This window comes from Salvelinus namaycush, chromosome 12, assembly GCF_016432855.1.
Source record: "Salvelinus namaycush isolate Seneca chromosome 12, SaNama_1.0, whole genome shotgun sequence".
In the NCBI taxonomy this organism is placed as follows: domain Eukaryota; kingdom Metazoa; phylum Chordata; class Actinopteri; order Salmoniformes; family Salmonidae; genus Salvelinus; species Salvelinus namaycush.
The window spans coordinates 1,490,267-1,513,275 of NC_052318.1; the positions used below are offsets into that span (position 1 = coordinate 1,490,267).

The 23,009-nt window shown below is 44.8% G+C and overlaps 1 protein-coding gene across 1 annotated transcript in view; it reads right to left on the reverse strand.

Annotated features, from left to right (window-relative positions):
- Positions 1-17,850: 17,850 nt before the first annotated feature.
- Positions 17,851-23,009, reverse strand: part of LOC120056804 (heat shock protein beta-1-like) — a 14,826-nt gene continuing 9,667 nt past the window's right edge. Inside the window, 2 exon segments of the mRNA XM_039005005.1 lie at positions 17,851-18,486; positions 18,489-18,633. Of these exon segments, the coding sequence (XP_038860933.1) occupies positions 18,406-18,486; positions 18,489-18,633 (226 nt within the window). The 3' untranslated portion in view covers positions 17,851-18,405.

Genomic DNA, 23,009 nt, shown 5'->3' on the forward strand with positions numbered 1-23,009 from the left:
TGTAATGTATACCTACTCACTGTCTGTAATGTTTACCTGTTCACTGTCTGTAATGTATACCTGTTCACTGTCTGTAATGTTTACCTGTCCTCTCGTTTGGGGAGGTGACTGGTTCTGTAACTGTGATCTCAGACAGCTCTGCTGGAGTGGTTCCATCTGATCTTAGGAGAGAGTGTTCACTTTGGGCCCATAGTATTGCTGATGGTGCAGTCTTTCTCAGAGGCATCCTGAAACCAATTTGCACAGAGCGATTTTGTCCAATGTGGTGAGTGAGTTCAAGGAGGAACGTATTTGTTTAGTGGTTGCGACGCTGGTTGACTGCAACTTTCCTCTACCTGACAGGTACTGTATGTCACAGACGGTGAACAGGTACTTTGTATGTTAGACAGTGAACAGGTATACATTACAGACAGTGAGTAGGTATACATTACAGACAGTGAATCAGGTATACATTACAGACAGTGAGTAGGTATACATTACAGACAGTGAACAGGTAAACATTACAGACAGTGAACAGGTATACATTACAGACAGTGAACAGGTAAACATTACAGACAGTGAACAGGTATACATTACAGACAGTGAACAGGTAAACATTACAGACAGTGAACAGGTATACATTACAGACAGTGAACAGGTATACATTACAGACAGTGAGTAGGTATACATTACAGACAGTGAACAGGTATACATTACAGACAGTGAACAGGTATACATTACAGACAGTGAACAGGTGTTGTAGCTCTATGTTTTCTGCTAAATGTAGTTAGTTATATTGGTGGTTGTGCGGTGCATTCCAAAATGCTCAAAAATCCCTAAAAGTGACAGAGTCCATCTGTAACTGGTACTGTATGTAGATACAGAGGTAATGCATCTGAGAGCAGTGGGGAGGGGGGAGGTTAGAGGGATGAGGGAAGAGGATAGAGCGATGAGAGGGGAAGATAGACGGATGAGAGGGGAGGATAGAGGGATGAGAGGGGAGCATAGAGGGATGAGAGGAGAGGATAGAGGGATGAGAGGAGAGGATAGAGGGATGAGAGTGGGATGAGAGGGATGATAGAGGGAAGGGGGAGGATAGAGGGAGGAATAGAGGGAAGGGGGAGGATAGAGGGATGAGAGGGAGAATAGAGGGATGAGAGCGAGGATGGAGGGAGGAGAGGGAGGAGAGAGGGATGAGGGAGGAGAGGGAGGAGAGAGGGATGAGGGGGAGAGGGGAGGATATAGGAAAGTGGTAGGATAGAGGGAGGATATAGGGATGAGAGGGAGGATAGAGGGATGAGGAGGAGGATAGAGTGATGAGGGAGGGATGAGAGGAAAGGATAGAGGGATGAGGGGGAGGATAGAGTGATGAGGGAGGGATGAGAGGAAAGGATAGAGGGATGAGAGGGAGGATATAGGGATGAGGGAGGGATGAGAGGGGAGGTTAGAATGATGAGGGAGGGATGAGGGGAAATGATAGAGGGATGAGGGGGAGGATAGAGAGATGAGGGGAGGATAGAGGGAGGAGAGTGGAGGATAGAGGGAAGGGGGAGGGATGAGGGGGAGGTTAGAGGGATGAGAGGGAGGATAGAGAGGATAGAGGGAGGATAGAGGGATGAGGGGGGAGGTTAGAGGGAGGAGGGAGGAAGAAGAAGAAGCAGCCAATACACACACACACACACACACACACACACACACACACACACACACACACACACACACACACACACACACACACACACACACACACACACACACAGGGCAGGTAGATGGAGATGGAGTGGTGGATATCTCTGTGTTCTCTGGGTTGGGGCTTGGTGGCTGCAGCCGGATCTCTATCTCAGATGAATCATTTAACCAGGCATTAAAATGGTGAGTCATGTATGAAATGTTAAGTGGCTTATAGAGTCAATTTGTCTGAAGTTCAGTGTCCTTCCCTATTAGTGACTTGGAAATGTAACTTCCATAACGCTCCCTCTGCAGTAAATTCTGTACTAAGAGTTGGGATTAGGTAATGTTCAGATAAAACAGATATTATGCAAATTCCCTTTAAAATGTGATTTTACTTAGTTACACGTCTGTTTCGGCACATGCTCAATATAGGATACATTGCTCGTGTGTGTGTGTGTGTGTGTGTGTGTGTGTGTGTGTGTGTGTGTGTGTGTGTGTGTGTGTGTGTGTGTGTGTGTGTGTGTGTGTGTGTGTGTGTGTGTGTGTGTGTGTGGCGCTGTAAGCAATCAGCCCTCCTATTGGCTGCTTCTATCGGTGGCCAATAGTTCGCTGGTCCGGCTCCCCGATTTGACTTGGTGGGAGATCTGTTTGACATGCTCCTGGGCGTGATGCTTGACCCTGGTTGCTCCTGGTTACTCCTGATTGCTCCTGGTTACTCCCGGTTACCCCTGGTTACTCCTGGTTACTCCTGGTTACTCCTGGTTACCCCTGGTTACTCCAGGTTACCCCTGGTTACTCCAGGTTACTCCTGGTTACCCCTGGTTACTCCTGGTTGCTCCTGGTTGCTCCTGGTTGCTCCGGGTTGCTCCTGGTTACTCCTGGTTGCTCCTGGTTACTCCTGGTTGCTCCTGGTTACTCCTGTGAGTCTCTCTGGATGTTAGGTGACTGAATGTGATGTAAATGTTGAACGGCTTCACTGCAGGTGGATTGTTTTCAATATTCAATAAAAAATACATTTAAAAAATAACTCACGCATTGACCGTGAGACACATGCATTTGTATTTGTATTTATTAGGGATCCCCATTTGCTTCTGCCAATTGTATGGGATTATATTAATGACAGAACTAGCCAACTAACTAGTTTGTATTTTGTGGTCGCACGTTGAGATTCGTAGTTGCAAGTACGGTTTGCAAACGTGTAATTACATTTTGCAAGCTTCATGACGTGTGAAAGATTTAACAACGGTCGCAAACTTGTAACTTGCCATTTGAACACATTCAATAAGATTTGTAGGTATAATCTATTTTCAGAATTATTACAAATCCGGGTTTCCTCAAAATAAGAATTATTGCGAGGTATGACATGACATAATAAAGGAATTTGAATATGTCGCAAGAGAAAAGATCATTCGCCCTCATTAAACTCGCCAGATAATTTTCCATCAATGGATGTTAATTTAACTAGTTTTACTGCTATGATTAAGCAATAAGGCACAAGGGGGTATAGTACAGTATATGGCCAATATACCACGGCGAAGGGCTGTTCTTAAGCATGACGCAACACGGAGCGCCTGGATACAGCCCTTCGCCGTGGTATATTGGCCATATACCACAAACCCCCGAGGTGCCTTATTGCTATTATAAACTGGTTATCAATATAATTAGAACAGTAAAAAATGTTTGGGGTCATACCCGTGGTATATGGTCTGATTTACCACGGCTTTCAGCCAATCAGCATTCAGGGCTCGAACCAGGATTATAATTGTTAAAAAAATCCCCTTTGTACATGTGCATAGCTATAGATAAATCCAACAGGAGAGTTTGAGTGATGCAAGTTGGACAGAGGATCTCGAAATCTTTGAGCAAGAAACACTTGGAAGAGCATAAACTAATGTCAGGCTATTTTCTGGCAATTGTGCTGTTATTATGTACCAGATGTTAATAAATACAAACCGTTATAAATGGCCCATTTGCCAGATTGACTTGTCATTTCAATAGGCTACAGACTAAAATCTGGGTTTATTATTGTAATTCAACTTTGTCATGGTTTACGTAGATAAAAGCAGGTAGTTTGTAGCCCCTGATAGGCCTACATCTCATTTCAGATAGTCTACAGTCGCCTAGACAAGATGTAAACTCATCAGACCAAAGGACAGATTTCCACCGGTCTAATGTCTATTGCTCATGTTTCTTGGCCCAAGCAATTCTCTTCTTCTTATTGGTGTCGTTTAGTAGTGGTTTCTTTGCAGAAATTCGGCCATGAAGGCCTGATTCACGCAGTCTCCTCTGAACAGTTGATGTTGTGATGTGTCTGTTACTTGAACTCTGTGAAGCATTTATTTGGGCTGCAATTTCTGAGGCTGGTAACTCTAATGAACTTATCCTCTGCAGCAGAGGTAACTCTGGGTCTTCCTTTCCTGTGGCGGTCACGAGAGCCAGTTTCATTGTAGCTCTTGATGGTTTTTGAGACTGCATTTGAAGAAACTTTCAAAGTTCTTGAAATGTTCCATATTGACTGACCTTCATGTCTTAAAGTAATTATGGACTTTTGTTTCTCTTCGCTTATTTGAGCTGTTCTTGCCATAATATGGACTTGGTCTTTTACCAAATAGGCCTATCTTCTGTATACCACTCCTACCTAGTCACAACAACTTATTGGCTGGGTAGTAGAAGGGCCAAAGGTGTACAGAGGTATACAGAATGGTGTCGAATGGTGTCGTCTGCGTAGAGGTGGATCAGAGAACCACCAGCAGCAAGAGCGATATCATTGATGTATACAGAGAAGAGAGCTGGCCGGAGAATTGAACCCTGTGGCACCCCCATAGAGACTGCCAGAGGTCCGGACAATAGGCCCTCCGATTTGACACACTGAACTCTATGAATAAGAATGTGGTGATTGACAGAGTCGAAAGCCTTGGCCAGGTCAATGAATACGGCTGCACAGTAATGTCTCTTATCAATGGCGGTTATGATATCGTTTAGTACCTTGAGCGTGGCTGTGGTGCACCCATGACCAGCTCTGAAACCAGATTGCATAGCGGAGAAGGTACGGTGGGATTCTAAATGGTCGTTAATCTGTTTGTTAACTTTCGAAGACCTTAGAAAGGCAGGGTAGGATAGATATGGGTCTGTAGCAGTTTGGGTCTAGAGTGCCTCTTCAAAGGGGGATGACCGCGGCAACTTTCCAATCTTTGGGAATCTCAGACGATACGAAAGAGAGGTTGAACAGGCTAGTAATAGGGGTTGCAACAATTTCGGCAGATAATTTTAGAAAGAGAGGGTCCAGATTGTCTAGCCCGGATGATTTGTAGGGGTCCAGATTTTGCAGCTCTTTCAGAACATCAGCTGTCTGGATTTGGGTGAAGGAGAAATGGGGGAGGCTTGGGCAAGTTGCTGTGGGGGGTGCAGGGCTGTTGACCGGGGTAGGGGTAGCCAGGTGGAAAGCATGGCAAACCGTAGAAAATTGCTTATTGAAATTCTAATTTATAGTGGATTTATCGGCGGTGACAGTTTTTCTACCTGATACAGTGGGGAGAACAATAGGTAGGTGATCCTAGCCTCAGTGCAGTGGGGAGAACAATAGGTAGGTGATCCTAGCCTCAGAGCAGTGGGGAGAACAATAGGTAGGTGATCCTAGCCTCAGTGCAGTGGGGAGAACAATAGGTAGGTGATCCTAGCCTCAGAGCAGTGGGGAGAACAATAGGTAGGTGATCCTAGCCTCAGAGCAGTGGGGAGAACAATAGGTAGGTGATCCTAGCCTCAGTGCAGTGGGGAGAACAATAGGTAGGTGATCCTAGCCTCAGTGCAGTGGGGAGAACAATAGGTAGGTGATCCTAGCCTCAGAGCAGTGGGGAGAACAATAGGTAGGTGATCCTAGCCTCAGAGCAGTGGGGAGAACAATAGGTAGGTGATCCTAGCCTCAGTGCAGTGGGGAGAACAATAGGTAGGTGATCCTAGCCTCAGTGCAGTGGGGAGAACAATAGGTAGGTGATCCTAGCCTCAGTGCAGTGGGGAGAACAATAGGTAGGTGATCCTAGCCTCAGTGCAGTGGGGAGAACAATAGGTAGGTGATCCTAGCCTCAGTGCAGCTGGGAGGAGGTGATCTTATTCTCCATGGACTTTAGTGTCCCAGGACTTTTTTGAGTTTGTGCTACAGGATGCAAATTTCTGCTTGAAAAAGCTAGCCTTAGCTTTCCTAACTGACTGTGTATATTGGTTCCTAACTTCCCTGCAAAGTTGCATATCACGGGGGCTATTCGATGCTAATGCAGAACGCCACAGGATGTTTTTGTGCTGGTCAAGGGCAGTCAGGTCTGTAGAGAACCAAGGGCTATATCTGTTCCTGATTCTACATTTTTTGAATGGGGCATGCTTATTTAAGATGGTGAGGAAGGCACTTTTAAAGAATAACCAGGCATCCTCTACTGACGGGATGAGGTCAATATCCTTCCAGCTTACCCGGGCCAGGTCGATTAGAAAGGCCTGCTCGCTGGTGTTTTAGGGAGCGTTTGACAGTGATGAGGGCTGGTTGTTTGACTGCAGACCCATTACGGATGCAGGCAATGAGGCAGTGATTGCTGAGATCTTGGTTGAAAACAGCAGAGGTGTATTTGGAGGGCAAGTTGGTTAGAATGATATCTATGAGTGTGCCCGTGTTTATGGATTTGGGGTTGTACCTGGTGGGTTCATTGATCATTTGTGTGAGATTGAGGGTATCAAGCTTAGATTGTAGGATGGCCGGGCTGTTAAGCATGTCCCAGTTTAGGTCACCTAGCAGGGCGAGCTCTGAAGATAGATGGGGGGCAATAAATTCACATATGGTTTCCAGGGCACAGCTGGGGGCAGAGGGTGGTCTACAGCAAGCGACAACGGTGAGAGACTTGTTTCTGGAAAGGCTGATTTTAAAAGTAGAAGCTTGAAATGTTTGGGTACAGACCTGGATATTAAGACAGAACTCTGCAGGCTATCTCTGCAGTAGATTGCAACACTGCCCCCTTTGGCAGTTCTATCTTGTCGGAAAATGTTATAGGAAATTTCAGGGTTTTTGGTGGTCTTCCTAAGCCAGGATTCAGACACGGCTAGGACATCCGGGTTGGCAGAGTGTGCTAAAGCAGTGAATAAAACAAACTTAGGGAGGAGGCTTCTGATGTTAACATGCATGAAACCAAGGCTTTTACGGTTACAGAAGTCAACAAATGATAGCACCTGGGGAATAGGAGTGGAGCTATGCACTGCAAGTCCTGGATTAACCTCTACATGATTCCATATGTGTTATTTCATAGGTCTTATGTCTTCAGTATTATTCTACAGTGTAGAAAATAGTACAAATAAAGGAAATCCCTTGAATGAGTAGGTGTGTCCAAACTTTTGACTGGTACTGTATATGAACTGAACAACAGCCAGTGATTTTTTTAATATATATATTTTTTTTAACCTGTAGCCTAATCTGACTACTTTTACCGTCAATCTAATGCGTTCTAACGACTGATCGGCAATTGCGATAGATCTTTGATAACTTCCAATTGAATTAACTAAACATGTCCATTAATAATTGCACAACAGCACAAGGCTACAACAACAATAAACTGAAGTTACAGGCTACTTGTTGTTTGCCAGCTCCAGGCAGGCTACACACGTGGCACACATTCATTTGCAATGACTCCAGTGATATCGTCATTTCAACATATGTATTGTATCAAATGGTAGCCTACAATGGCATAGAAATGAATAGGGTATTTGGTGGCTGTCACGTAGAGTAGGCCAGAAGGCTAAACTGGAAAACCTAACCTCTATCAAAATAAAAAGATGGCGGAGCCGCAAAAGTTCTTCTGTGCAAAGGTGTTTATTTACAAATGATTCCGGAACAAGAACAACAGTACTGCCATCAAACGTCTACCTTATGGAACAGAACAAACAAACAAAGCGCTCATCCACAACATTGATAAGTATAATAAATATTGCATATCTTAAATATGAACACAAGTGTGAAATGTATGTACTAAGACAGAAGTTAATTTGTGTGTCGACCCACATTGTTAACTTATCTTATAACGGAGCAGGGAGGAGTGATGAATGTGTGCGTGCGTTAAAGAACCAAATGCTGCCCGCGGCCAGTGACGGACTTCTACGTCACAGTGGCCAACAGAGGCAAATGTATCATTCTCTACATTTAATGCCAGTTTCATTGCAGACTAACATCATCTGCAGTGATGATGGTGGGAGTTAGCTAGCTAACTAGCTAGCTTTCCGCCAGCAATTTCAAGGTTGCTATCTAGCTAGCTAATGGCATGTATAATCAACTTCATCAATCAGATGGTTAACTAACTAGCTAGCAAATATATATTTTTCTCCCCTCGCATCTAAAGCTGATGTATACATACATGTTATTCAATTATTGCACCCACGCTGCTCGCACGCGCCAATGAGCCTCTGCGTTGCCAAGGGCTAAAATAGTAGTCAGTTCTATTTCTGACGCTGAACGCGGTGCAAGTCCTGCCTCTCCCATCTCCTCATTGGTTTATAGAAGCATATGCCCACGTGCCATCTCCTCATTGTTTTTTTAGGAACATATACCCACGTGGGTGATTGGAAGATGGAGGTACACACTCCAGTCCAGTTGGTGGCGGAATGCACCTTAAACTGGTTGCTAATATCAAGTCTGAAAGTCCAGACTCCCGTCAATTCATTGGTTCTCACAACAAACATTCTTCCCCTACTTCCTGTAAACAAAAGCCAACGTGGGGGTCTTGAAAGATGGATGAGGAGAGATGTATTGTTAAAGTAGAGAAGTACTCTCTTTTATATGACCCATCTTCAAAATTCTACAAGGATCCAACTGAAGAAGATGCGTTATAGAGAGATTGTAAAGATCATGCACATTTCAGGTGAAGTATACCCAATGTTCATCCTCGGTATAAAACGAACTAGCTAGCGTTAGCTGAATGTGAATGACGTGTTCTGTATGCTTTTTTAAAATACAGAAATCCTCTGAAGCCAACAGTCATGTGAGCAAATTTGTTTGAAAATTACTAGTATTTCCATTTTTCAAATGTTCATGTTTTTTTTTGTTCATTGTTTAAATAATGGTGGAATTGTACAATAGTTTTAAAGTGTAGAATGAATACAGAAAACAACTGTTGTCAAAGTTGAACTTACAGTCCCATGATGACAAACAATCAGGTAGAAGGATTTTGCAACTACACACACACACACACACACGTAGTGCATCTAAGTTGGCCTAGCTACAACCATTCTGTCCTGGAAATAAATTCTGCCTTCCACAGAGGTGAAATACCGAGTAAACTTTTCCCTGGCAGAAACTGCCTCCTGGCTTTCTTGGCCTGGATGGCTATGCCTCTCATGCCTTGCCTCATCGCTGCCCCATCCTGCTGTAGCCACATCTCCACATCACAAGGCTTTGTGAGGAAGTTATGGAGGATGCACATTGCAACCACTAGGGCAGTGGATCTCAATCCTGGTCCTGGGGACCCAAAGAGGTGCACATTTTTGTTTTTGCCCTAGCACTACACACCTGATTCAAATTATCAAAGCCTTTTGATGAGTTGATGATTTATATATTTATATGTATAAACAAAAATGTGTCCCCCTTTGGGTCTCCGGGACCAGGATTGATAACCAGTGCACTATGGGTATCAACCTTGCTTGGCAGTAGGTTTATTTTTTTGGTAGAGGATCCTCCATCTGGCCGCAAGGATCCCGAATGCCTTCTCCACTGTCATTCAACAGAGAAGATAGTTGAACATGTCTTTCTCGTAGCTGATGTTATGCCCGGCATATGGCCTCATCACGCGGGGTTTTAGTGGGAAGGCAGCGTCCCCCACCATTGTGTATGGTATCTTTCCCAAATCTTCACCCCCAGGCAGAAAGGCATCTTGGGGCACCTGCATGGTTTTTGATGCCATTGCCCTTTCCAAGTGGGGAGTAGGCATAGACTCCTCCGTCACTGTTTCTCCCAAAATCTCCCACTTGAAATGCTGTGAAGCGGTAATTGGCATCCACAAGGGCGAGTATCACCACAGAGAAGGTTCCTTTATAATAAAAAAACGTCTCCCTGAGTTTGCTGGTTTGGTGATCATAATATGTTTTCCATCAACCGATCCCAAACAATTGGGAAAGTCCCATTTTTCATTAAACTCTTGTGAAGTTTGTCTCCAGGTTTCCTCAGTGGGCCGTGGCAGATGGGTCGCCACCATCTTCCTCTCTATGGCCTCAGAGATCTCCATAATGCACTGCAACACTGTCTCGAATCCAAGACGATAGGTGAAGGCCAGGCTGCAAATAGAGTCTCCAGATGCCAAATACATGTAATGACAAAATAACTGTTTTGTTATTGGTTAACAATCAATTCTATTTTACTCTTTGCAGAAGTTGAATTGTGCAAAACCAGATGGAAGTCCCTCCAAGACACTTTTGTAATGTACCCACGGAAGGCCCAGCCCAGTGGTTCTGGGGGAACCAATCAGAAAGAATGGAAATACATGAAAATATTATCATTCTTGATAACTTACGTCCTGCCAAGAAGGTAAGTTAAAATATACATTTGAATTGATTGCACAGAATTCTAAATCTCAACGAATTGCAGTATTGCTGGCCTTATTTTCTACCTGATACAGTGGGGAGAACAATAGGTAGGTGATCAAATACTGATGTCATGCAATAAAATGCAAATTAATTACTTAAAAATCATACAATGTGATTTTCTGTATTTTTGTTTTAGATTCCGTCTCTCACAGTTGAAGTGTACCTATGATAAAATTACAGACCTCTACATGCTTTGTAAGTAGGAAAACCTGCAAAATCGGCAGTGTATCAAATACTTGTTCTCCCCACTGTAAGTCACTACGTGATTGGTTCATGTCAGCTGGTATCCCATTTCTGAATGAGTGATTATGTAGGCCTATAGATTATGAATCAGTCTCTTATTACAGAGGAATGATGAAAACCAGCAGTGTTAGACATTGTGACCCAGATTTGAGAAATATGATTAATTGAGCCTGAGCTGAGGTTTCTAAAGTTGACTTCAAACACGTTGGTACTTTTCATTTAGATCAAACTTTTTTTCAGCTCAAGAGGCAACATCAGCCTTGATAATGCTGATTCACCTCAGCCACAACCAGTGGAGTCTGATGACGCTGAAGACGACCTGGTGTCCCCGAACCACGACCCTGTGCTTCAGACGCCTGAACAACAGTCAAGACCAACCATTAACAGACACGGCTCAAGACTGGTCACTACAGACAGGGCTCAAGACCAACCACTAACAGACATGGCTCAAGACCAACCACTACAGACAAGGCTCAAGACCAACCACTACAGACAAGGCTCAAGACCAACCATTACAGACACGGCTCAAGACTGGCCACTACAGACAAGGCTCAAGACCAACCACTACAGACAAGGCTCAAGACCAACCACTACAGACAAGGCTCAAGACCAACCATTACAGACACGGCTCAAGACTGGCCACTACAGACAAGGCTCAAGACCAACCATTACAGACACGGCTCAAGACCAACCACTAACAGACCAGGCTCACGACCAACCACTACAGACAAGGCTCACGACCAACCACTAACAGACACGGCTCAAGACTGGCCACTACAGACAAGGCTCAAGACTGGTCACTACAGACACGGCTCAAGACTGGCCACTATAGACAAGGCTCAAGACCGCCCACTAACAGCCAAGGCTCAAGACCAACCACTACAGCCAAGGCTCAAGACCAACCACTACAGACAAGGCTCAAGACTACCCACCAACAGACACGGCTCAAGACCAACCACTAACAGACCAGGCTCAAGACCAACCACTAACAGACCAGGCTCAAGACCAACCACTAACAGACAAGGCTCAAGACCAACCACTAAAAGACACGGCTCAAGACCAACCACTACAGACACGGCTCAAGACCAACCACTACAGACACAGCTCAAGACCAACCACTACAGACACGGCTCAAGACCAACCACTACAGACACGGCTCAAGACCAACCACTAACAGACAAGGCTCAAGACCAACCATTACAGACACGCCTCAAGACCAACCACTAACAGACAAGGCTCAAGACCAACCATTACAGACACGCCTCAAGACCAACCACTAACAGACAAGGCTCACGACCAACCACTACAGACAAGGCTCACGAACAACCAATAATACAAGGGTGACCAACTGCTGTTTTAGCAGGAGGCATTTGTTAATCCATGCTGTTTAGAAAAGCATATATAAAGTATTGTTTATATTTGACTTGTATACTATTACAGTTTCTTATTTCCTGGGTTTTTATTCTGTAAATGCATTGTTTACATCCCCTACCAGAGTGGTTGGGTTGTAAGGTGAAAGAGACTGGCTAATTATGGTACTCAGCCTGCCATCATGTGTATTATTGGCATATGGGAGTCTGTGAGAGGAAAGTGCCTAGATGTGTAAAACTACAATTTGCATTTGTTAAAAATGTACTAACTCCTGTCCTGGCATCACTATTGTACAATATGCAATCATGTACTTACCCATGCCACCACTCCTCAATCACAGTGAAATCAGAAGAATCAGAATACATTTAAACAGGGTCACTGGAAAAATGCAGACAAGAAAAGGCGCTAACAACATCGTCATGGGCCCTAAAGTAATATCATTGGTTCAAAGTTTGTTTTGCTGTTTCAACCTGTGTGTCATGATCGCGTTTGGTGTGGGGGGGACTAAATCTATTTGCGCACGATGGGGCACGCAAGCGTCCGGGTTTGGGTACGGTGTCACAAGCCCTAACCAACAATGCAGTTAAAATATATATATATAAAAAATTATAACAATAATAAACTAGTAATATATATTTTTAAACAATTCAAAAAGACTAATTCAAAAATAGAACACTTTTTAAAGTTGAAACAAAAGAAAAATTAGAATACATTTTTTACAATTGAAATTATGAGAAAAAGACCTAAGAAAAATAAGAAATAAAAGTAACAAATAATTAAAGAGCAGCAGTAAAATAGCAATAGCGAGACTATATACAGAGGTACCGGTACGGAGTCAATGTGCGGGGGCACCGGTTAGTCGAGGTAATTGAGGTAATACGTACATGTAGGTAGAGTTATTAAAGTGACTATGCATAGATAATAACAGAGCGTATCAGCAGTGTAAAAGAGGGGGGGGTGGGCACACAATGCAAATAGTCTGGGGTAGCCATTTGACTAGATGTTCAGGAGTCTTATGGCTTGGGATAGAAGCTGTTTAGAAGCCTCTTGGACCTAGACTTGGCGCTCCGGTACCCCTTTCCATGCGGTAGCAGAGAGAACAGTCTATGACTAGGGTGGCTGGAGTCTTTGACAATTTTTAGGGCCTTTCTCTGACACCACCTGTATAGAGGACCTGGATGGCAGGAAGCTTGGCCCCAGTGATGTACTGGGCTGTACACACTACCCTCTGTAGTGCCTTGCGGTCGGAGGCTGAGCAGTTGCCATACCATGCAGTGATGCAACCAGTCAGGATGCTCTCAATGGTGCAGCTGTAAAACCTTTTGTGGATCTGAGGACCTTTTCAGGATCTTTTCAGTCTCCTGAGGGGGAATAGGTTTTGTCGTGCCCTCTTCACGACTGTCTTGGTGTGCTTGGACAAAGTTAGTTTGTTGGTGATGTGGACACCAAGGAACTTGAAGCTCTCAACCTGCTCCACTACAGACCCATCGATGAAAATGGGGGCCTGCTCGATCCTCCTTTTCCTGTAGTCCACAATCATCTCCTTTGAATTGATCACGTTGAGGGAGAGGTTGCTGTCCTGGCACCACACGCCCATGTCTCTGACCTCCTCCCTATAGGCTGTCTCGTCATTGTCGGTGATCAGGCCTACCACTGTTGTGTCATCGGAAAACTTAATGATGGTGTTGGAGTTGTGCCTGGCCGTGCAGTCATGAGTAAACAGGGAGTACAGGAGGGGACTGAGCACGCACCCCTGAGGGGGCCCCGTGTTGAGGATCAGCGTGGCGGATGTGTTGTTACATACCCTTACCACCTGGGGGCGGCCCGTCAGGAATTCCAGGATCCAGAGGGTAGGGTTTAGTCCCAGGGTCCTTAGTTTAGTGAGAATCTTTTCCTTCAGTTGGTCAACTTTCACATTTACCTCTACCCCTGTAATCACTCCTTTCAATGGCACCCTTCTTGAGAGCAAAACAATTCACATCTCTTGCCCCCATTCGTGTAACACGGAGTGCCTGCTCCCTCTGACCAGCAGAAACACATACAATTACCACAAGACCACTTCTGGTTACCCTCACCGATTCCACAGAACCCAACTCTGTTTTCACCCACACTGAAACCACAAATGGATCAGCCAAAAGGCAAGGGATCCACTTTTTCCAAAAACTTCACTCCTGTCACAGACTCATCTTTATCCTGACCCCTGGTGCAAGCCCCGGGCGCCGAGAACTTCACCACACCTACCACCTCTTATACTTCGCACTCATTCACTTCCATTTCTCCTCTTGTCTTCAGCTCACTCTGCTTACACTTTCTACCATTCTTCTTTAACAAATTTCCCTTTTCCCGCTATTTAACAAACCATTTTCCTTCTTCCCGCCATTTTTAACTGACTCAAGCTCACTCTCTTCCTCTCTTAGACCTCCTCTGCCTCTCTTTTTCCCTCCATTCCTCCTCTGTATTCCAATAATACGTCTCCTTATGATAATACTGCATTTCTCCTGACATACATTTGGTTCTTGCCTTCTCAAGGGACGCCATTTTACCGGCTGTCTCCGTACAATCAGCACGAACCCCCTGGATTCTGCATATCGATTGGCCTACGACATGCGCCAGCCAGCTAATCCGTGTTATTGAAACAAGATAAATCCAATAATCTGTCTTCTCTGAGGTTTATTGGCAGACTACAGTCATCAGGTGTATTGCCGCCACCTGCTGTAAGGGTTAGTAAAAAATACCCCAAAAACAAAATATGTTCTTGATGAACAAAATCATAGTAATTACCTCCCCCCTCCAATAAATATATATAAAAAATACATAAACAAATCAAAATCAAATCAAATTTTGTTTGTCACATACGCCAAATACAACAGGTGTAGACCTTACAGTGAAATGCTTACTGACAAGCCACTAACCAACAATGCAGTTTAAAAAAGAATAAGAAATCAAAGTAACAAGTAATTAAAGAGCTGCAGTAAAATAACAATAGCGAGACTATGGAGAGCCATACCTTCTGCCCAAGACGATACCGGGGAGCCGCGGTCCGAAGGCTATCGTCGATACCTGGAGTTGGTCTTGAGGAGGGCCGACCGGGCTCTCCTCCAGGTACGACGACAGCGGTGGGAAAACATCTGGGCAGAAGGGATACCTACCTCCTCTTCCTGCTCAGGGCAGAGCAGGGGCTGATACCGCAGTGAACACTCGAAGGGAGATAGGCCCGTGGCAGAGCAGGGAAGGTTGTTGAGGGCATATTCCACCCACACAAGCTGCTGGCTCCAGGTGGTGGGGTTGACGTAGACCAGGCAGCGCAGGGTGGTCTCGAGGTGCTGGTTGGCTCGCTATGACTGGCCGTTGGACTGGGGGTGGGAACTGGAGGAGTGGGCCAATTCCAGGACCGCAGAGCGGACGGGGTCGGGAATGAACATCCAGTTATCAGGGCCCCCCCGGGGTTTGGCTGGGAATGATACGCCTCACGGACCTACTACCCTATTGCCCAGCTGAATGCTGTCGCCAGACTGAGGTGGGAAGGATGGCCTCGGGTTCCGGGGTAGTAGTCGTGGGGTTATAGTGGCGGGACAGTGCATCCGGTTTGACATTCTTGGATCCCGGCCGTTACGAGAGGGAGAAGTTGAACCGTGTGAACAGCATGGCCCAACTGGCTTCCCTGGAGTTGAGGCACTTGGCGGTGTGGAGATACTCCAAGTTCTTGTGGTCAGTCCACACAATGAACGGATGTTCATCCACTCCAGCCAGTGCCTCTATTCCTCCAACGCCATCTTCACCACGAGAAGCCCCTGATTCCCCACAACGTAGTTCCGAGACGTTGAGGCGATGGGAGAAGAAGGCGCAGGGATGTAACTTGAGGTCAAGGGACGAATGCCGACATAGGACAGCCCCCACTCCGACGTCCGAAGCATCGGCCTCCACCATGAACTGACGAGATGGGTCCAGATGAACCAGGATGGGAGCTGTGGTGATTTGGTGATTCTCCAGATGGCATTGAAGGACCTGCCGGACGTGGAGCACGTGCTCTTGAGGGGAGCGGGAGAAGATGAGGATGTCATCAATGTAGACGAAGATGAACCGGTTCAACATGTAGCGGAGAACATCATTCACCAGAGCCTGGAACACAGCAGGGGCATTGGTGAGGCCAAAGGGCATGACCAGATACTCGTTGTGACCGCTGGCCGTGTTGAAGGTGGTCTTCCACTCGTCCCCCTCTCATAACCGCACCAGGTGGTAGGCCTTACGTATATCCAGCTTGGAAAACACAGTGGCCCTCTGGAGCGGCACGAAGGCTGAGGAGATGAGTGGTAGCGGGTAACGGTTCTTAACCGTAATGTCGTTGAGTCCCCGGTGGTCAATGCATGGGCACAAGGTCTTGTCCTTTTTCTCCATGAAGAAGAACCCTGTGCTGGCGGGAGAGGAAGAGGGACGGATAAATCCAGCAGCTGAGGAGTCCCAAATGTAGATATCCATATCCTTGGTCTCCAGTCCCGGCGGAGAGTACAGGCGTCCCCGGGGCGGCGTGGTGCTAGGGAGACGGTCAATCCCTCAGTCATAGGGTCGGTGCGGCAGAAGCGACATGGCCCGGGCCTTGCTGAACACCTCCCAGAGGTCCTGGTACTCCGCGGGAATGGCGGAGAGGTCCGGGGCACCTTCCGAGCCCCCAGGAAGACGTCCTGGGGCAGGTTGTGCTGACTTCAGGCACTGGGCATTGCAGAACGGGCTCCAGCCCATGATGGCACCAGTAGACCAGTTAATGAAGGGATTCTGTCATTGGAGCCAGAAGAATCCCAACACCACGGTAATCAGGGGGACTTGATGAGCAGGAACTAGATAGCCTCGCTGTGGTTCCCTGACACCCGTAGCTGGATGGGAGTGGTGTTGTGGGTGACTTGGCCTATAGAGCGCCTGTCTTGCTCTCTAACGTTGGCAGCCTAGCTAACTTCTAACACCCCTATTGATAACTTCAAACACCCCTATTGATAATTACTATCACCCCTATTGATAATTACTATCACCCGTATTGATAATTACTATCTCCTCTGTGGATAATTACTATCTCCTCTGTGGATACTTACTATCACCCCTATTGATAATTTCTATCTCCTCTGTGGATAATTACTATCTCCTCTATGGATTATTACTATCTCCTCTGTGGATAATTACTATCTCCTCTATGGATAAATACTATCTCCTCTGTGGATAATTACTATCTCCTCTATGATAACTACTATCTCCTCTGTGGATAATTACTATCTCCTCTATGGATAATTACTATCACCCCTATTGATAATTACTATCTCCTCTATGGATAATTACTATCTCCTCTGTGGATAACTACTATCTCCTCTGTGGATAATTACTATCTCCTCTATGGATAATTAATATCTCCTCTATGAATAATTACTATCTCCTCTATGGATAATTAATATCTCCTCTATGAATAACTACTATCTCCTCTGTGGATAATTACTATCTCCTCTATGATAATTACTATCTCCTCTATGGATAAATACTAGTGGTCAGATTAAGTGCTCGATTCAATCTGTAGCACGGAAGTTCTGCGTTGTAGCCCGATTGACATTTTAAGGCAATGTCCCCGCGTTAGCGGAGATCGCAGCTGTGGCGCTCAATTTGGGTACGGATTGAATTGAGCCCTTCAACACTTGGTGTGAGTCCTCTACCTATATCCATGGAAACAAGTGCGGGATGCAATCACTGATCATCACACCCCCATCATGTGTATTGTGCAGTGAATCACAGTATTGTTTCTCATTCTCAGGTCCAGGCATTCATCTACCCGATATCTGTCGCTCTTATCTCTCTGTGTCTCTATTTATCTTCAGACTAACACAGATGCTACCGACGCCACTGCCAGTAAAATCAAAACAGACATCATCGATATCATATCACTCAAAACAGCACGTTCATACTTGCTACATTACTCAGATCACATCGTACTAAATTAGAACAGACAACAGATAGTATTAGGATTTTTCTTTATTCAATGTTTTACATGGGATACAGCTTTCCAAATAGGGATTTTCCAGCAACAGTCAGAGGATGGTGAAAACATGAAAAAAGAATGAATAGAATGTAATTCTATTTCAATGAGTGGAATAGCCAGATGTGTTGTTTCTGTGCAGTACTACTAGCCTGGTCCCAGATCAGTTTCTGTAGTCTTTACAACTCCGAAAGTCACTGTCAACAAAATGATCTGGGATCAGAGTGCATTATCACTGATGTCCTGGTTTCTTATTGGCTGTGTGTGTGTGTGTGTGAGAGAGAGAGAGAGAGAGAGAGAGAGAGAGAGAGAGACAGAGAGAGAGAGAGTGTGTGGACGCCTACTAACTAACATATGCATCTGCTCTCTTTCAGCACCTCTCAATCTGACTGTATCACCTAATAACCATAGTAACAACTACAGTAACAACTACAGTAATAAATACAATAAAAACTACAGTAACAACCACAGCTATAACTACAGTAATAAATACAATAAAAACTACAGTGTGTGTGTGTGTGTGTGGAGTTTCTTCACTCCTCTTCTTCCTCATTGTCATGTTCGTCAGGGTGGTGCCCTTCGTCTCTTCCCTTCCTCATCGTCATGTCGTCAGGGTTTTGGTCTTGCTGCTGCCCATGGTGACAGGAATGGAGATCTCTGCAGCCTTGATGGCCTGCTTGTTCAGAGGAGCCTCCACGGTCAGAATTCCCTCAGAGGACAGGGTGGACGTCACCTTCTCAGCGTCGGCCATAGAGGGCAGGCTGGAGCAGGAAGGAGAAGAGACCACAGTTCATGGATGCAATCCTTTACTGGAGACAGACAGCACTTTTATCTCTCGATATATCTTCATCTTATGTTATTGGTCTGATACTTTATTCAGATTTCCTGGTGTCTGAACTCGAGGGGAAATGGCACAGTCAGGATATCGTACAACACCTGATACATTGGGAAACTGTTGCCGATGGCTTATGCTCCAGGAGGAGTAAGAGGACTCAAGGAAGGAAGGAAGGTTACTATTTGGATGCTGTCTATAAAATAATTAATTGAGACATATTTTGATCATTTTCTTTAATGTAATTCAGATCAAATCAAATTGTATTTGTCTCATGCGCCGAATACAAACAGGTGTACCACCTTACCGTGAAATGCTGACTTACAAGCCCTTAACTTAACCAACAATGCAGTTTTAAGAAAAGTAGAGTTAAGAAAATATTTACTAAATGAACTAAAATGATAATAAAAAATAAAGTAAAAAAAGTAACACAATAAAGTAACAATAACGATGCTATATACAAGGGGTACAGGTTAGTAATGAGGCTATATACAAGGGGTACAGGTTAGTAATGAGGCTATATACAGTGGGGCAAAAAAGTATTTAGTCAGCCACCAATTGTGCAAGTTCTCCCACTTAAAAAGATGAGAGAGGCCTGTAATTTTCATCATAGGTACACTTCAACTATGACAGACAAAACGAGAAAGAAAATCCAGAAAATTACATTGTAGGATTTTTAATGAATTTATTTGCAAATTATGGTGGAAAATAAGTATTTGGTCAATAACAAAAGTTTATCTCAATACTTTGTTATATACCCTTTGTTGGCAATGACAGAGGTCAAACGTTTTCTGTAAGTCTTCACAAGGTTTTCACACACTGTTGCTGGTATTTTGGCCCATTCCTCCATGCAGATCTCCTCTAGAGCAGTGAAGTTTTGGGGCTGTTGCTGGGCAACACGGACTTTCAACTCCCTCCAAAGATTTTCTATGGGGTTGAGATCTGGAGACTGGCTAGGCCACTCCAGGACCTTGAAATGCTTCTTACGAAGCCACTCCTTCGTTGCCCAGGCGGTGTGTTTGGGATCATTGTCATGCTGAAAGACCCAGCCACGTTTCATCTTCAATGCCCTTGCTGATGGAAGGAGGTTTTCACTCAAAATCTCACGATACATGGCCCCATTCATTATTTCCTTTACACGGATCAGTCGTCCTGGTCCCTTTGCAGAAAAACAGCCCCAAAGCATGATGTTTCCACCCCCATGCTTCACAGTAGGTATGGTGTTCTTTGGATGCAACTCAGCATTCTTTGTCCTCCAAACACGACGAGTTGAGTTTTTACCAAAAAGTTCTATTTTGGTTTCATCTGACCATATGACATTCTCCCAATCTTCTTCCGGATCATCCAAATGCTCTCTAGCAAACTTCAGACGGGCCTGGACATGTACTGGCTTAAGCAGGGGGACACGTCTGGCACTGCAGGATTTGAGTCCCTGGCGGCGTAGTGTGTTACTAATGTTAGGCTTTGTTACTTTGGTCCCAGCTCTCTGCAGGTCATTCACTAGGTCCCCCCGTGTGGTTCTGGGATTTTTGCTCACCGTTCTTGTGATCATTTTGACCCCACGGGGTGAGATCTTGCGTGGAGCCCCAGATCGAGGGAGATTATCAGTGGTCTTGTATGTCTTCCATTTCCTAATAATTGCTCCCACAGTTGATTTCTTCAAACCAAGCTGCTTACCTATTGCAGATTCAGTCTTCCCAGCCTGGTGCAGGTCTACAATTTTGTTTCTGGTGTCCTTTGACAGCTCTTTGGTCTTGGCCATAGTGGAGTTTGGAGTGTGACTGTTTGAGGTTGTGGACAGGGGTCTTTTATACTGATAACAAGTTCAAACAGGTGCCATTAATACAGGTAACGAGTGGAGGACAGAGGAGCGACTTAAAGAAGAAGTTACAGGTCTGTGAGAGCCAGAAATCTTGTTTGTTTGTAGGTGACCAAATTCTTATTTTCCACCATAATTTGCAAATAAATTCATTAAAAATCCTACAATGTGATTTTCTGGATTTTTTTTCTCATTTTGTCTGTTATAGTTGACGTGTACCTATGACAAAAATTACAGGCCTCTCTCATCTTTTTAAGTGGGAGAACTTGCACAATTGGTGGCTGACTAAATACTTTTTTGCCCCACTGTACAAGGGGTACAAAATTTTATTTAATCAGAAGCCACTGCCAGATTTCTTGTTTGGGCTGTGCTCAGAGTATCCTGCCTTGGCAAATCACACTGTTAAGACACTGATGCCCTTTGCAACCACATACCTATGTGAGAGTGAATTCTCGGCCCTCACTAGCATGAAAACTAAATACAGGCACAGACTGTGTTTGGAAAATGATTTAAGACTGAGACTCTCTCCAATACAACCCAACATTGCAGAGTTATGTGCATCCTTTCAAGCACACCCTTCTCATTAACCTGTGGTGAGTTATTCACCATTGTTGATGAACAAATAAGGTTTTATATGTAAGATGGCTAAATAAAGAGCAAAGTTATTGATTATTATTATATTATTATTTGAGCCATGGTCCTATACGAGCTCTTTGTCACTTCCCACGAGCTGGGTTGTGACAAAAACTCACACTCATTCTTATGTTTAATAAATGTATTGTATAGTGGGTGTGTGGCAGACATACAATGGTTGCAAAACACAACATTTGAGAGTGCTCTGACCCTGGTGCTGGAGGGGGTATGCAGCTGGAGGTTGAATGTTTGAAGGGGTACGGGACAATAAAAAGTTTGGGAACAACTGGTCTAGGGTATCCAGGATGATGCTGTTGATGTGAGCCTTGACCAGCAATTTCAAAGCACTTCATGGCTACTGACGTGAGTGCTACAGGGCAGTTGTCATTTAGGCAGGTCACCTTCCCTTTCTTGGGCACAGGGACTATGGTGGTTTGCTTGAAACATGTAGGTTTTACAGACTGGGTCGGGGAGAGGTTGAAAATGTCAGTGAAGACACTTGCCAGTTGGTCCGCGCATGCTATGAGGACATGTCCTGGTAATCCGTCTGGCTCCACGGCTTGTGAATGTTGACCTGTTCAAAGGTCATGCTCACATTGGCTACAGAGAGCGTGATCACATAGTCGTCCGAAACAGCTGGTGCTCTCATTCATGCTTCAGTGTTGCTTGCCTTAACGCGAGCATAGAAGTGATTTAACTCGTCTGGTAGGGTCGCGTCACTGGGCAGCTCGCGGCTGGGGTTCCTTTGTTGTCCGTAATAGTTTGCAAGCCCTGCCACATCCGACGAGTGTCAGAGCCGGTGTAGTAAGATTCAATCTTAGTCCTGAATTGACGCTTTGCCTGTCTGAATAGACAATCCCATAGTGGGATTTCTTATAAGCGTCCGGATTAGTGTCCCATTCCTTGAAAGCGGCAAATCTAGCCTTTCGCTCGGTGCAGATGTTGCCTCTAATCCATGGCTTTTGGTTGGGATTTGTACGTATGGTCACTGTGGGGACGATAACATCATTGCACTTATTGATGAAGCCGGTGACTGAAGTGGTATACTCCTCAAAGTCATTGACCACCACGTCATCTGACCACTTCCATAACGAGCGAGTCATTGGTACTTCCTGCTTTAGTTTTTGCTTGTAAGCAGAAATCAGGAGGATAAAATTACTGTCACATTTTCCAAATGGAGGACTTTGATAGAACCTTAATTTATTATAAGCTTTCCAGCCTGCCAGTGGAGCAGCGTTGACTCCAGATTCATGGTACTGTAGGTGTAGTGTTGACTCCAGATTCATGGTATGTGTAGTGTTGACTCCAGATTCATGGTATGTGTAGTTTTTACTCCAGATTCATGGTATGTGTAGTTTTGACTCCAGATTCATGGTATGTGTAGTGTTGACTCCAGATTCATGGTATGTGTAGTGTTGACTCCAGATTCATGGTATGTGTAGTTTTTACTCCAGATTCATGGTATGTGTAGTTGTAGGTGTAGTTTTTACTCCAGATTCATGGTATGTGTAGTTTTGACTCCAGATTCATGGAATGTGTAGTTGTATGTGTAGTTTTGACTCCAGATTCATGGTAGGTGTAGTTTTGACTCCAGATTCATGGTAGGTGTAGTGTTGACTCCAGATTCATGGTAGGTGTAGTTTTTACTCCAGATTCATGGTAGGTGTAGTTTTACTCCAGATTCATGGTATGTGTAGTTTTACTCCAGATTCATGGTATGTGTAGTGGTATGTGTAGTGTTGACTCCAGATTCATGGTAGGTGTAGTTTTTACTCCAGATTCATGATGTGTGTAGTTTTGACTCCAGATTCATGGTAGGTGTAGTTTTTACTCCAGATTCATGGTAGGTGTAG